The 14,796-nt window shown below is 40.7% G+C and overlaps 1 protein-coding gene across 2 annotated transcripts in view; it reads left to right on the plus strand.

Annotated features, from left to right (window-relative positions):
- Window positions 1–14,796, plus strand: part of CACNG2 (calcium voltage-gated channel auxiliary subunit gamma 2) — a 214,406-nt gene that overhangs the window by 37,843 nt on the left and 161,767 nt on the right. Inside the window, exon 1 of one of the 2 annotated variants that reach the window (XM_070756195.1) lies at window positions 5,113–5,229. The exons of the other annotated variant lie outside the window; for it this stretch is intronic. Coding sequence (XP_070612296.1) covers window positions 5,178–5,229 — 52 coding nt within the window. The 5' untranslated portion in view covers window positions 5,113–5,177. Of the gene's footprint in view, window positions 1–5,112; window positions 5,230–14,796 lie in introns of those variants that run through there. 2 annotated transcript variants of the gene reach the window in all.

The raw sequence follows: 14,796 nt of genomic DNA on the forward strand, positions 1-14,796 counted from the left end.
GCAAGAACAGACCAGCATAGATACAACAGCATTGACTGACTCAAGCTGAACTGAGGAACAACAGGCAAATCCCTGTAATTTATACTCTTAGCCCACAGGGCCTTAATCAATCATAATACTTGTTACGTCCGTTTAAAAGAAATAAAGGGAAAATCACTGATTGGTTAAGACGCGGCTAGGTTTAGATTGCCGCCAAAATTAAACGGTTGTTAGAAAAAGTTCCCGCGTTAAGAAAAGGTATAAATAGGGCAACGGATTAGCCGTTGCCCTTGTTAGGAGTTGATTGTTGGAGAGAACTATTCTACGTTACGTCTTCCGAAATAAATGTGTTTATATAGAAGCAGTCTTCGGTGCAGTGATTTAACAATACTAAAAAGAGCCCACCTAAATATGACTGTTCTAAGTTTCTCTCCAACACAGTTCAAGTTAACAGTTAGGGTTATCTAAAGGTTAGTTTTACTTTAGCTGGGCTTAACACAACTATATATATTCAATACATAACAGACAATGTTCCTCCAGGCCTTCCTGTCCTCTACTATCTCCCAGAGTCCATTTAAACTCACAATGGAGTCACAACTGCTTCAGTGACTCCGACCAGCCACCTCATTCTCTGTCATCTCCATCTTCTTTTGCCCTCAGTCCTTCCCAGCATTAGGCTCTTCTCCAACGAGTCCTTCCTTCCCTTTAGAGATGCTCTAACGTCCAATGTTATTGAGCGTGTATGAACATCCTCCACTTCTTTATGAAAAGTAACTTCCTTCTATTAATTATAACTGATGTGAGGATCTTTGCCTTGTGCTGCAGCTTCTCTATTCTTCCTGTGTTGTTTACAAAGGCTCAGAGTCCTCGAGGCTCATTCTCTCAGCAGCTCTGTAACATTTTATAAAGGGTAGGTAAGAGGGAAGGCAAAGCTGCACGGAGTTTGAGAAATGGAAGCTTGCCTAAAGGCCATTCGGTGACTTCACATCTTTGTTCAGTTTCTTTCGATTAGGCAGCTCGAATGTAATTTTTCAGAGAAAGGCACCGTGGCCTTTTACAACTGGAATTCCTGTTCAGGTACAGACTGAAATCCAGTGGCAGAAATGATTTAGACATTTAGCTATGTCTTTTGCTGCAAGGAAGTTCTCCAACCAAATGTATTTATTTATTTATTAGAGTTGGAAGGGACCTTGTAGGTCATCTAGTCCAACCCTCTCTGCTTTCGAATAAACGGCAATCCAATCTCCCCTTGAAAGTCCCTAGTATTGGCATGCTCACAACCTCTGCAGGCAAGCTCTTCCATTGGCTGATCGCTCTTACCACCAGAAAGTTCCTCCTTATTTCCAGGTTGAATCTCTCTTTGGTGAGCTTCCAACTGTTATTCCTTGTCTGGCTCTTTGGTGCTTTGGAAAATAGCCTGATCCCCTCTTCTCTGTGGCATCCCCTCAGCTGCTGTCTTCCCTGGTCCTTCTTTTTGCTAGACTAGCCATGCCCAGTTCCTGCAACCTCTCTTCGTACGTTTTAGTTCCCAGTCCCCTTATCATCCTGGTTGTTCTCTTCTGCACCTTCTCTAGAGTTTTAATGGGTTTTTTTGTAGTGTGGTGACCAAAACTGAATGCAGTACAGTGGTACCTCTACTTACGAACTTAATTCATTCCATGACCAGGTTCTTAAGTAGAAAAGTTTACAAGAAGAAGCAAATTTTCCCATAGGAATCAATGTAAAAGCAAATAATGTGTGCAATTGGGGAAACCACAGGGAGGGCAGAGGCCCTGTTTCCTCCCAGGAGATTCCTAGGGACTCCCCATGGAATTTTCTCCCTGCCTTTTCCGTCCCTGTCTCCTTCCAGGAGACTCCTAGAGAGGCCTCAAAGAGACTTCTCCCTGCCTTTTCCAGCCCTGTTTCCTCCCAGGAAATTCCTAGAGAAGCCCCACGGAGGCTTCTCCCTGCCTTTTCCTGTTACAGTTTTGGAGGCTTGGGTTTGTAAGTGGAAAAGAGGCAAAAAAAATCTTGAACACCCGGTTCTTATCTAGAAAAGTTTGTAAGTAGAGGCGTTCTTAGGTAGAGGTACCACTGTATTCTAGGTGTGGTCTAACTAAGGGTTTATCAATGGTATTAGTCCAAATATAATAATGTCTCTGACTCTCTTTTTCTGCATCCCTCCCACTTTTAATCTTGAACTGGATTGTCTCCACTTCTCCAAGTATAGAAATTCTTCGCTCAATCTCAGTGATTGGAACTGAGATTTCCATAGGTAGGCAAAGTATTCATACAGTGTGAAATCACTTGACCATGCCATTTATTGATGGCAATTCTGACGCCCTCCTACTATTTTTCCCCCATTGAAGATGTTGGTAGAAAACTAACAAAGATTACAAAGTTACAATGGCAGTGAAAAAAGTGACTTGTGACTATTTTTCAGACTTATGACCATTGCAGTATCTATCTCCATGGACATGTAATTTACATTCGGATGATTGACAACTGACTCACATTTATGACAATTGCAATGTCCCAGAGACATGTGGTCTCCTTTTGCAATTTTCTGATAAGCAATATCAATAGAAAAGACTGATGCAGTGATTGGTAACAATCAGGTTACCAATTTAACAACTGCAGTGATTCACTTAATAGCTATGGCAAGAAAAATGGAGCGAGACTTAACAAATTTCTCATTTAGCAACATAAATTTTGAGCTCAATTGTGGTCATAAGTTGACAATTGCCTGTAATGTATTTTTACATTATGTTCATTCTTATGCAGATTTTTCCCTAATATTTTTTTTAAAAAACAGAAAACTGCACAGCAAGATAATAAACATATCTTGATTAATGTTTTCATTTATTATTATTATTATTATTATTATTATTATTATTATTATCCTTTTATTCATTAAACATGAAACTCAGTCAACTGAATATTTTAAAAAGTGTCATAAATACCAGTGACTGGTGCTAATGGGTGATATGGGTTGTTGCCAGTGTCCTAAGCATCAACCAAGTATCTTCTTCAAATATGCGATGTTCCGAGTAGTGCTGTTTTTTGCATTTCCACTGATGTTATTGCAGGAAGCTGCAATTTCTTGATGTGTTTTCTGAAATTCTTGGACATGGTACCAAGTGCACTGGCCAGGTTGCAATATTTTGGATTTTTTTTCCAGTGATATTAATAAACTTTTTTATTTTATTTTATTTATTTGTTTATTTTGTCCAAAACACAATGAGAGTTTTAGCAGGTATACTGTATATATATATATACACACATAGTAAAATACATGATGAAGGTTATAGAGGAGATACTCATAGTAAAATGTATCTATGAAAGAATAGAAAAGAAGATATAGTAATAGAACATATCAATGAGAGAATAGAAGAAGAGATATAGGAATAGAAGAAAGGAATAGGAGATATAGGAGAATATTCTTCAGATCTCGACAACCATGATAATATGTCTGTATTTGAAAGTCACACAAGATTTTCACCATCTCATTTTCAGTATCATTTTCCACTTTATGATTATGTTATGAAATTACGAAATTACGAAATTACAAAATTACGAAATTACAAAATTACGAAATTACGAAATTACGAAATTACGAAATTACGGAATTACGGAATTACGGAATTACGGAATTACGGAATTACGGAATTACGGAATTACGGAATTACGGAATTACGGAATTACGGAATTACGGAATTACGGAATTACGGAATTACGGAATTACGGAATTACGGAATTACGGAATTACGAAATTATTATTATTATTATTATTATTATTATTATTATTATTATTATTATTATTATTATTATTATTATTGGTAGAGCCTGGTATTGAGCTATGGTGGAGCCATGATTAGAATGCAGTATTGCAGGCTACTTCTGCTGACTGCCATTTGCCAGGAGTTCAAATCTCACCAGGCTCAAGGTTGACTCAGTCTTAAAGGAGGTCAGTAAAATGAGGACCCAGATTGTTTAGGGGCAATAGGCTGAGTATATAAACCGCTTAGAGAGGGTTATAATGCACTGTGAAGCAGTATATGTCTAAGTTCTATTGCTATTGCTATCAAGTTGGAAACAAAAATTATATAAGTTTGTATTCACCTGCAAATTAAATAATTACTTTAGTACAGTAACGCAGTTTTCCCCAATGTGGTGCTCTTCAGATGTGTTGATTTAATTCCCACAGGGGAATACAATAGGCTGCTTTAGATCTGTTGTTATCTTAGATAAGATACCGTTTCCAACTATTGCTTTAGCTTTGAAATGATTTTTTTTTTCCTTACCTACAAATAACAGATTTTCAATAAATACAGGTCAGCTAAGGATTTAGAGCCATGAATGAAGGGGAAAGGGGAAATGATAAAAGCAAGCATATTTAATGAGAGCCTGTGGAAAATAACAGAAGCTATGGAAAGCTACCTAAAACAAGAGCAAAACAAAAGAAACGGAAGAAAATAAAAGAGCAGGAACAAAGATGCATTTGGGGGGTTGGGGAGAGAGAGGGAGAGAGAGAGAGAAATCTACTGTATTACAACACTCAGACAGTAGTTTGTTTACTGAGTGTGGGTTGGCCTTGAAATAATATTGATCATAGATATGGATGGAGTTACAATGGTGGGGGAAGGGTGTTGATGGATTAGGAGTTAGGACAGAATGAAATGCTCCTTCAAGTGGAAAGGCTATAAAAATAATTCTCCAACAATGCTGCTAGATTTGAAGGGACCCCTATACATAAAGCCTTATCCAAAATCTCCCTTCCTGGTGTAATTTACTTGTTGCTTTGTTTCATTTCTTCCTTTACTTTAACAGAACTGTATTTTTCTATATTTCTATATTTTGTTTTATGTACACTGACAGCATATGCACCAAGACAAATTCCTTGTGTGTCCAATCACATTTGGCCAATAAAGAATTCTATTCTATTCTATTCTATTCTACTCTACTCTATTCTACTCTACTTTAACAGAACTGGATGCATTTCTTACTTGTGTTTTCCCATCCCCCTCTTTTTAAATGCACAAGACTCTGAATTTGAGATCTCTTTAAGCCACAGAGGTTTTTGATTTGCATTCACGGATCTATTAGAGGCATCATTGCCATTCTAGCCTCTTTAAATTGATGGTTTGGTGCAGACGTTCCTGCTGTGTTAAACACAAGTTTGATCAGAAGCAAAAATCTGAATTGAAGGCCTATTGGAGATGCAACTCTGTCCCCTTGGGGAGCTGACATTGAATCTGGATCTCTTTTCAGGTAAGATATTTCCATGCTAGTCTCCCTGCCTACGTGCTACTCATTTAATTTATAAATGTATAAATTGCAAAGGACTCTTTTCATTTGTATGAATTTTGTTAGACCTTTACATTTCATATTCTGTGTAAACTGCCGGAAGTCAGTCTCAAGGTGGGCTGAATAGAGGTACAGTGGTACCTCTACTTATGAACTTAATTTGTTCCAGGACCAAGTTCTTAAATAAAAAAGTTTGTAAGAAGAAGCTATTTTTCCCATAGGAATCAATTTAAAATCAAAAAATGTGTGCGAAACCACAGGGAGGGTGGAGGCCCTGTTTCCTCCCAGGAGATTCCTAGAGAGGCCCCATGGGGGCTTCTCCCCACCTTTTCCAGCTCTGTTTCCTCCCAGGAGATTCCTAGAGGGGCCCACGGAGGCTTCTCCCCACCTTTTCCAGCCCTGTTTCATCCCAGGAGATTCCTAGAGAAGCCCCATGGAGGCTTCTCCCTGCCTTTTCCGATTACAGTTTCAGAGGCTCGGGTTTGTAAGTGGAAAATGGTTCTTGAGAAGAGGCAAAAAAATCTTGAACACCCAGTTCTTATCTAGAAAAGTTTGCAAGTAGAAGCGTACTTAGGTAGAAGTAAATAAGGTTCAGGAGGGAAGTGTTTTTAATAGGAAAGTGAACACAAGAACAAGGGGACACAATCTGAGATTAGTTGGGGGAATGATCAAGGGCAACGTGAGAAAATATTATTTTACTGAAAGAGTAGTAGATCCTTGGAACAAACTTCCAGCAGACGTGGTTGGTAAATCCACAGTAACTGAATTTAAACATGCCTGGGATAAGCATATATCCATTGTAAGATAAAATACAGGAAATAGTATAAGGGCAGACTAGATGGACCATGAGGTCTTTTTCTGCCGTCAGTCTTCTATGTTTCTATGTTTCTAGAAGTATCACTGTATTTATAAATGTATAAATTGCAAAAGACTCTTTTCATTTGTACGAATTTTGTTTGACCTTTACATTTCATATTCTATGTAAACTGCCGGAAGTCAGTCTTAAGGTGGGAGGAATAGAAGTACCTCTAAAACATAAGTAAATTAATGCATAAGCAAACCTAAAATGCAGTAGTCCCTCACCTATTGCTGGTGTTACGTTCCAGACCTGGCCGCGATAAGTGAAATCCGCGATGGGGAATTTATTGACTGATAGTACTTATTTAAGTATTTATATTGTAATTGTTTGGTAGTTTTCATTGTTTTAAGTGTTTATAAACCCTTCCCACACAGTATTTATTTTAGATACAGTATTTAAATACAGTATTTACAATTTTAGATTTTTATTTTTATTTTGAAAAACCTGCCGATCGAGTTCGGCGGGCTGTTTAAATCTGCCGATCGGCTTCCTCAGAAACCCGCGATGAAGTGAAGCCGCAGTAGGTGAAGCGCGGTATAGCGAGGGACTACTGTACTACTCATATGCTGAAAGACTTGCCTCCAAAAGTGAAACCAGATTCAGGCACCCTATCCTGGGAATACTTTGCTGCTTTGACAACCTGGAGAATATACAAATTGTTGTTTTTTCTAAAACAAAAAAACAAAAACCTAATACAAAATATTGTACTCTGATTTCCAGCATTCTCTCACAATCTAAGCAGCTGTTACCAGTGTCCCTTGATGGAAGCCATGACAGTCAAGTTGGGTTTTCTTTTTGGGTTTTGGCAGTGTTATAGGAGGGGGGAGAACATTGGTAATATAAAGGCAGCCTTCGGAGTAGTGTTGACAGCTGGCTGTCATGTAATATATAATTTCTGCTTCAATAACAACTCCTGTTCTTGCTGCAACTGAAAACAAAGCACAACAGAGTCTGGCACTAACAGGAGCTAGTACCCAAGGTGATATGGTTGCTCTTATGATTACAGTACATTTAGTACATCTACTACAAGCAGTCACAAATGGGTTTGGGCCATTATTATACCATACTTGCCAGAAAGTAAGCATAGGCCTTGTTCTGCCGGTGTGTTTCAACCACCCGTAATTACAGGGTAATTAGTCCAGGAAATCACACACCACACGATAAAAGGAAAACCCAAAAGTTTTTATAAACAGAAAAACAGAAACAGCTCCCTTTTTAAATGTCAAAGGGATTTTCTGGTGCACACAAGGCACTGGTGAAATGCAATCCAATTGCTCACCCAATAACTGGGAAATTGAGTCCAATTCTAAAGTCCAGAGAGTCCACACACAATCTTGATCAGCACAAAAACCATGATCTTGACAAAACAATGAATCAGATAAACTGCCATGAGGCTAAAACACCAAGCTGCAGTTTTATCTGTAGCACAAATTACAGCAGCCCCACCCAACCACAGGTGGCCTCATTTTCTCTTGTAATAATCCTTCAGTTGTTGTCTCCTATGCATAACTCTAGGCATGCGTGGATGTGTCATTAATTCTGTTTGAGAATCCAGGGATGATACAGATGATTGATCTCCTCCTGGACTGTCTGCCAATCTCCCCTCTTCCCTGTCACTCACGCTTCCTTGGTCAGAGGAGGCTTCATTGGCAGATTCCATCGGGAGCAAAACAGGCCTGCTGCATGTGGATGTTTCCCCCACATCCACCTCCACATTCCTTGGGGCAGGAGCTGGGCCAGAGCTAACCACAACAGGCCTAGGAAATGATTTGAAGCCTTGGTATACTGTACATGGAATTTTAAGTGGTGGACCTCTTTGAAGCAATTATATTTTATGGCTTCTGCACAAGGCTAAAAGCAGATATGGCTGTGTTAAAGAATCACCTTAGAGATACAGTTCAAGTTAAGTCTTCAATTGGTTGGGGTTTTTTTAAGTTGATATGGAAGCCTGGAAAAAAGATACTATTTTTAAAAAAGATGTTCTGTTTGTGTTGCCATTCAATTCCATAACTCCTTTTCCAAACTACTTTCAAAATCTTTACCATCCTATTATGTAGATGATTGTCTCAAATTTCAGTCTGAAACTTGGAGAATTACTTGAAGCGAAGATAGGAAATGAATGAGCGTGCCAAATATTTTCTTGATGTGAACTATGGTTTTGGCTTCATTGAAATAGAAATAATATCGGAACTAACTTAGTACTGGCTTAAGTATCCTTGGTGTTCAGATGAAAATATTTTATTATCCCCATAATTTGTTAAATCTTTAAGATTGTAGTAACCCCTTTTTTCACACAGTTGCCCTAGGTAAACATGTGCCCAGAATTGCAAAGGGGTCTTCTTAGTAGGTATATTCAAACCCTCTAATCTTTTATTTGTTTTTGTTTTTATTTGTTTTTGTTTTTTTCCAGAAGATATTCTCAAAAAGAAGATATTAATTCCCTCAAACTGATAGGATTAAAATTCTCAGCTATATTATGAATCTAGTATGTTCAGGTAAAGCAAACATTTTGAATTGTATAACTGGTGTTGGGCCATTAGTTTCTATGAAGCGTGGTTTCTATAGAATTGGTTTCTATAAAGTACATATTATGTGGACATATACTTGAATTTCAGGAAGGCCACATATAAAAGCAACTTCCTATTGCTACCTGAGCAGGAATCAAGTTTCTATAGAATTAGTTTCTATGAAGTACATATTATATGGACATATACTTGAATTTCAGGAAGGCCACATGTAAAAGCAACTTCCTATTGCTACCTGAGCAGGAATCAAGTTTCTATAGAATTAGTTTCTATGAAGTACATATTATATGGACATATACTTGAATTTCAGGAAGGCATTCGGCCACATGTAAAAGCACTTCCTATTGCTACCTGAGCTGTTTTCATTTTCCATTGCTGCTACTACTGCTTCTACTCCTCAACAGCGTTCCCTGTAAGCTGCGCAAGTGAGAACGTGCGCGCCCCAAAATACCCCCCCGTGCACCCTTTTCCATGGGCGTGCACTCCCCACCCCCCTGCCAGCCCGCAGGGGGGGGCGGGAGTGGAGAGGTGCCCACAGTAGAAGGAAAGGGAGCCGCGGCCGCCCCTGCTCCCCACCATACCTCCGGCCCCCTTGTGCCCCTGGCCTCTCGGCGCTGCCCCCCGCCCACCCGATCCGCCCCCTCTCCTCCTCTTCCGCCGAAAGAAAAGCGCGGAGGCTGCCTGCTTGAGCCTCCCTATGCTCCACGCAGCTTCGCCCTGCCTGTCATCCTGGGCGAAGCGCTGCGTGAGGGAGTCAGGAAGGTCCTCCTGCCTCCCCCCCAGCCGAAAACACAACGGAGGTCTGCCGCCACCAGCTTGAGCCTCCCATTGCACCACGCCGCTTCACCCTGCCTGTCATCCTGGACCTCCATTGTGTTTTCGGGGGGAGGAGCGGAGGGAAAGCCCTGGGCTTAAAGCATATGGTAAAAGCATTTAAATAATATTAGAGAAAAAAACCCCCAGCCCTCACCTGTTTTTATTAATAGTTATAGTTTTTATTAATAGTTATTAATAGTTTATTAATAGTTGCTGGTTGTTTTAGTTTTAATAGTAATAGAGTTTGGTTTTGTTTTATTATTAATTTCTTTTAATAAAAAAGAAGGGATTTATTATTATTTATTTATTTATTCATTCATTCATTCATTCATTCATTTATTTGTTTGTTTGTTTATTTATACTTCTATGCCGCCCAGACCCAAGGGGACTGCTGCTCAGACACTATACTTTTCCGCCTACCCCGAAAAAAAATTAGAGGGAACATTGCTCCTCAATATCCCTTTTTCCTCTCTTTCTTTCTTTTTTTCTTTTTCTTTTTGCAGAGCTGAAAGGTGGACTGAGAGATCCAAATCTTCCATGATCTCCCTTGGGGTTGTGACTCAGAAATGTAGCTAGATTGCCTGTAGCATTAGTGCTTGGTTAATAAATAGAACCTTCCTGTGTGGGGGGTTGCTGCTAAGCTTATTTTCACATTTTTTAAAAATAAATAAATAATGCCCAACAGGAATTAATAGCGGGGTAAGCTTGATGTTATGGCTGCTGTTTCTTTAAAAATATATATTTATTACTGTTGTGATTCCGTCCGAGGCCCCTCAGGGAACGGCTGATCTTCTGTCGGTTTCCTGCTCAGAGGGGGAGGATGAGGAACAGGAGGTGCAGGCAGACGAGGAGGAGGAATCTCAGGCTGAGGAAGAGGGGGAACAGCCAGAGGCCCCCGAGAGGGAGCTCTCCCCAGCAAGCAGCCTGGATTCCTTAGAGGAAAATGCACAAGCAATAATCGATCTGCGACAGAGAAGAGCAACACAAAGAAGGGACCAATTAGCTAGGTACTTTCAGCACTAAAGAGGCAACAGCTGGGTTTGGGTGTGGTGCTCTCTGGAAAGGCTAAAAGGCAGACCCACCCTTCCTGGCTTGTGGAGTATTATCTTTGGGAGTCCTGGGACCTGGCTGTGCTCTTTGGCGTCTTGGAATTCTGGTTTGTGACTTTGAATACTGAAACCTTGGGGGGAAAAGGTGGGGGGTCTTATTCTCTACAGTGGTGGGTGTGCCAGCAAGAAGGCTGCTGTATTGTCTGGACATCAGGACTCTGCTGTAAAGTCTCATAACCTGCCTATGGGGAAGAACATGTTTTTCTCTGTGTTTATTTTTCAAGCTATAAAGTACTTTTGCTTTTACCAGCGTGTCTGGCTGTTTTTTCCAGTTGGTGTTGAGGTCTGGGGGCACCCAGACAGAACAATTACAAACCTGCATTTGCTTCCATGCAAACATGGGCTGAACTTTAATACAAAGCTTTTGCCTTCTTTGTTCTTTGATTTATTGCTATTCTCTGCCCATCTAAGATCCTGTGCTTCAAATAAAATAAACCAATGACCATTTTAAACTTTAGCAAACAGTAGAAATGTAACAGGACCCTAAAAGCTGTGTGATAGGATAGTCAACAGAGAGGCTGGCATGTCCTTGATGTACATATGTATAGTTTTTTCTTTTCTTTCCCCTTCACTTTTCTTTCCCTCTCAATGTGTTTTCCTTTCCTTCTTTTTTATTTAACTTAGACACTAAATATCTATTATGTAAGAGGTTTAATGCATAAGCCACATACATGTATTGGTTCCCATGTTCCTTTTTTTGTCTTTTTATGTACATACATACATATATACATACCTACATACATATATCACATGTTTTTGCTGAATTTTTTTTAAAAAAATAAAATTAAGGGAGACTAGAATAGCGCTATTTCGGCCTTGTTCTGGCCTCATCAGCTAGCCAGACCCTTACTGGGATTTGATCCTGGGGCTTAACCTCTAGGCCACCAGATCTGATCCCTTCAGCTTTGTACCAGGGAGGGGCTATATGTTTTTTTCTGTTGGATCACCCTGGTATATTGAAGGAACGTCACAGCTCCTTTTTGCCTCTAGGCCAAAATATATATAACAATATAATATAGTATAGTATAGTATAGTATAGTATAGTATAGTATAGTATAGTATAGTATAGTATAGTATAGTATAGTATAGTATATATATAACAATATATATATTGTTGTTTCTTCTTTAATATTTTTTTTTTTAAAAAAAGATCCTGTGCTTGCATTCAAGGCAAGAGACAGGTTTAATATAGCTTTAATCTAAATAGGAGAAGCAGGGAGGAGCGATCATGCAATACGTTTTATTTTTAATCTCAGAGAGCTAAGTAATCAAATGCACCTATGCATATGTTAAACTATGGTTTAGCACAAGGGTGTCAAACTCAAGGTTGTGTTTGACCTTGAAGGCCTAGGGTGAGTGGGGCTAGGGTGGGTGGCACCAATGCAACATGACTTGTGTCGTGGGGGCTTTGGGGGCCAAGGCAGGGCTTCCCTCAGACCTTCCCTCCCTCTCATTGTAATCAATCAAACCTTCCTTCTTTTCTTCTTTTTCCTTTCCCCTTTCTTCTGCTTTCTTCTTCCTTCCCCTCTTTCCTCATTTTTCCTTCCTTGCTCTCTTTTTTGGGTGCTCAAATGCAAAAGGGGAAACATTTCTCCTTTTTTTTTTTTAAACTTTTAGTTTGCTAGCCCTTTGCCAGTGAAAACAGAGCTGGGGGAAGGCTTGTTTTCAGCTGTGACGACCTCCTGCAGCCCTCTGCCAGTGAAAGCAGAGTTTGGAAGGGCAGCGTGCAGCCCTTCTGAGTTCCATTTTCATTGGCAGAGGCACTGCAGGCCTGTCCTTTGCTGTTTCCAGGGTGGCCTCGCAGGCCAGATCTAGAAAAATTCTAGAATCTGTCCAGAAAATTGTCTAGAAGTATGGATCAAATCCTAACAACTGCAGTTTTTAAAAAGAAATGCACGACCGGCGGCTTAAACCGCCGGTCGAAATTGCCATGGAGCAGGGGGGATGCTGCGTGTGGCTCTATAGAGCCCCGAACATCCGGGTTCCAAAAAACCTGGAAGTTCGGCTTTTGGCAGCGCGCCAGGTTGGCGCGCCGCCTGCTGGTTGCTGGGGGAGGTCCTGGATCGCCCTATTTAAGGGCGATCTGAACGGGACCTCCCCCTTGCTTTCTTTTGACTGTGAAGCAAACACCCGCCCACCCTCCGCTATTAACAGTGTGTCCTAAGGAGGTCGCCTCGGGGCCGAGGATTTTTTTGTGGCCTCCCCTTTAGAGGTGGCCGTTTTTTTGCCTATTCCACACTGACGGTGCGGACTGGATTAGTTAGGGGGTGCGGCGCACTTAGATGTTAGTATAGGCCTCCCTTTGGTCACTGGGGTTTGGCAGGTTAGGGGCGGAAATGGGCAATTAGAAGCGACTGCGCATGTTCCTTTGGGCATCCTTTAAAGGGTGATGGACCCCCTCTCTCCAGGAACTAGAGGTTGGAACAACTTTGGGGATTGGAGAGAGGATGTCCATGGGAATCACCGGATCCAATTTCCCACGGGGATTGGCGGGTGAACTCCTCTCACATGACGAAAGGGCGTGGCTTGGATCCAGGTGAAGGTGGCTACCTTCACCTGGTTCAGCAAGGAGTTTTGCCCAATGTTGCCAAGGAAGTTTCTGGTAGGAATTTCCACCCCGTTAGTTTTGGCCTCTGCAGGTCCTTAGTTATGTTGAATTTAAATATTTAAATTTACGTATTTAAAGTTACGTTATTTAAATTTATGTTAATTTAATAAAATGACCCTTATTTAATCCACAATATGTCTCAGCGTTTTTACTCCGCTTCCGGGGCAATAATAGCATTTTTCTCTTCTAGGAAAAATAGAAATGGGAAAAAGAGGACTTATTGGTAATTCACTTCCTTTTATTCAGGACATAGCATATAAGCGATCCTTGAACAAGATCTGCAGTATATCTGGGGCGCTACACATCCTCTTGATGTCTTGATTGCTTGTTTTATTGTTTTATTGAAACGATCTTAAGAAGTATCTCTGCGAGTCTCCCCACTCCCTCTCGATGGTAATGATAGTTCCTTGTGTCCAAGATGACAAAGCATGTTGAAAACTGACACGTCATTTCCTTCTTCTTCTTCTCCTTCCTGATATGCCAAGGGGAATCATTCCGATGAAAACCAAGACGTCAGACCCCTTTTCCACCAAAACGCCTCAAAACCAAATACCTTTTTCTTTCTTTCAGCTATTAAAAGCTCTTCAAATAGAGAAGATAGAATTCAGGCATTTAGGCTAATCTAACGCTACCGCCATATGCCCTCATACTCAGACAGCCACTGTGACGTCATTTCCGGCTTTTCCGATTCCAAAAGCAACAAATTCTCCAACATTTCTTTTAAGATGTCTTAGCAATCCCAACTCACCAGCACACTGCTTAATGTTACTTCATGAAGCTAATGCTTCTTATTACGTCTCTTCCCAGATGATAACGCTCTTCTTCAATCTCCTGCATTGCGAAGATCATCCATGGCTAATGTCGGCAAGCCGACTTCATACTACCGCCGGCACAAGACAGGCTGGTTCGTCCGATGGGGGTTTGCCGATCCCCCAATCGGGCCACCAGCTGCGTCCCCTATGTCACCTACCCTGCAGGGAGGATCGGGTCCGGTTCGGCAGAACCAAGACCCCCGGACGATGAGGATTCGGGACTACCCTCGTAGGAGCGAGAAAGCCCCGTGGCACCATGGCCGTTGACCCCGCCCATCCCCCTCAGGGCGCTACACATCCTCTTCATGACCTGTTTATGTGTGTGTTTGTGTTTATATTACTATACAGGTAGTCCTTTTTTTGATTTTTAAAAAATTTTCTCTACAAATTCCATTTATACGTCAATACACACATACCATAAAATATATCAATAACATACCGTATTTTTGGAGTATAAGACACACCTTTTTCCTTCCTAAAAGAGGCTGAAAATTCAGGTGCATCTTATACTCTGAATGCAGCTTTTTTCAAAGCTTTCTTCCCAGCCCTAACTAGGTGCTAAAGATCTTCCCAGCTCTTACCTTGCAGGTTATTTCATTGTTACTGTCTGCAAAGAATGTTTTTCAAGCCCTAGGTCTTTGCAGAGTTTTTTCATTGCTCTAACTTGCTCCAAATAAGCAAGCCCTAACCAGGTACTAACAATGTTTCCCACTCTTACCGCTTGCAAGCTCTTTCATTGTTACTCTCTGCTAAGAATGTTTTCCAAGCCCTCTCTTTGCAGTTTTTTTCATTGCTCCAAATG

Source organism: Erythrolamprus reginae, chromosome 6, assembly GCF_031021105.1.
Source record: "Erythrolamprus reginae isolate rEryReg1 chromosome 6, rEryReg1.hap1, whole genome shotgun sequence".
NCBI lineage: Eukaryota > Metazoa > Chordata > Lepidosauria > Squamata > Dipsadidae > Erythrolamprus > Erythrolamprus reginae.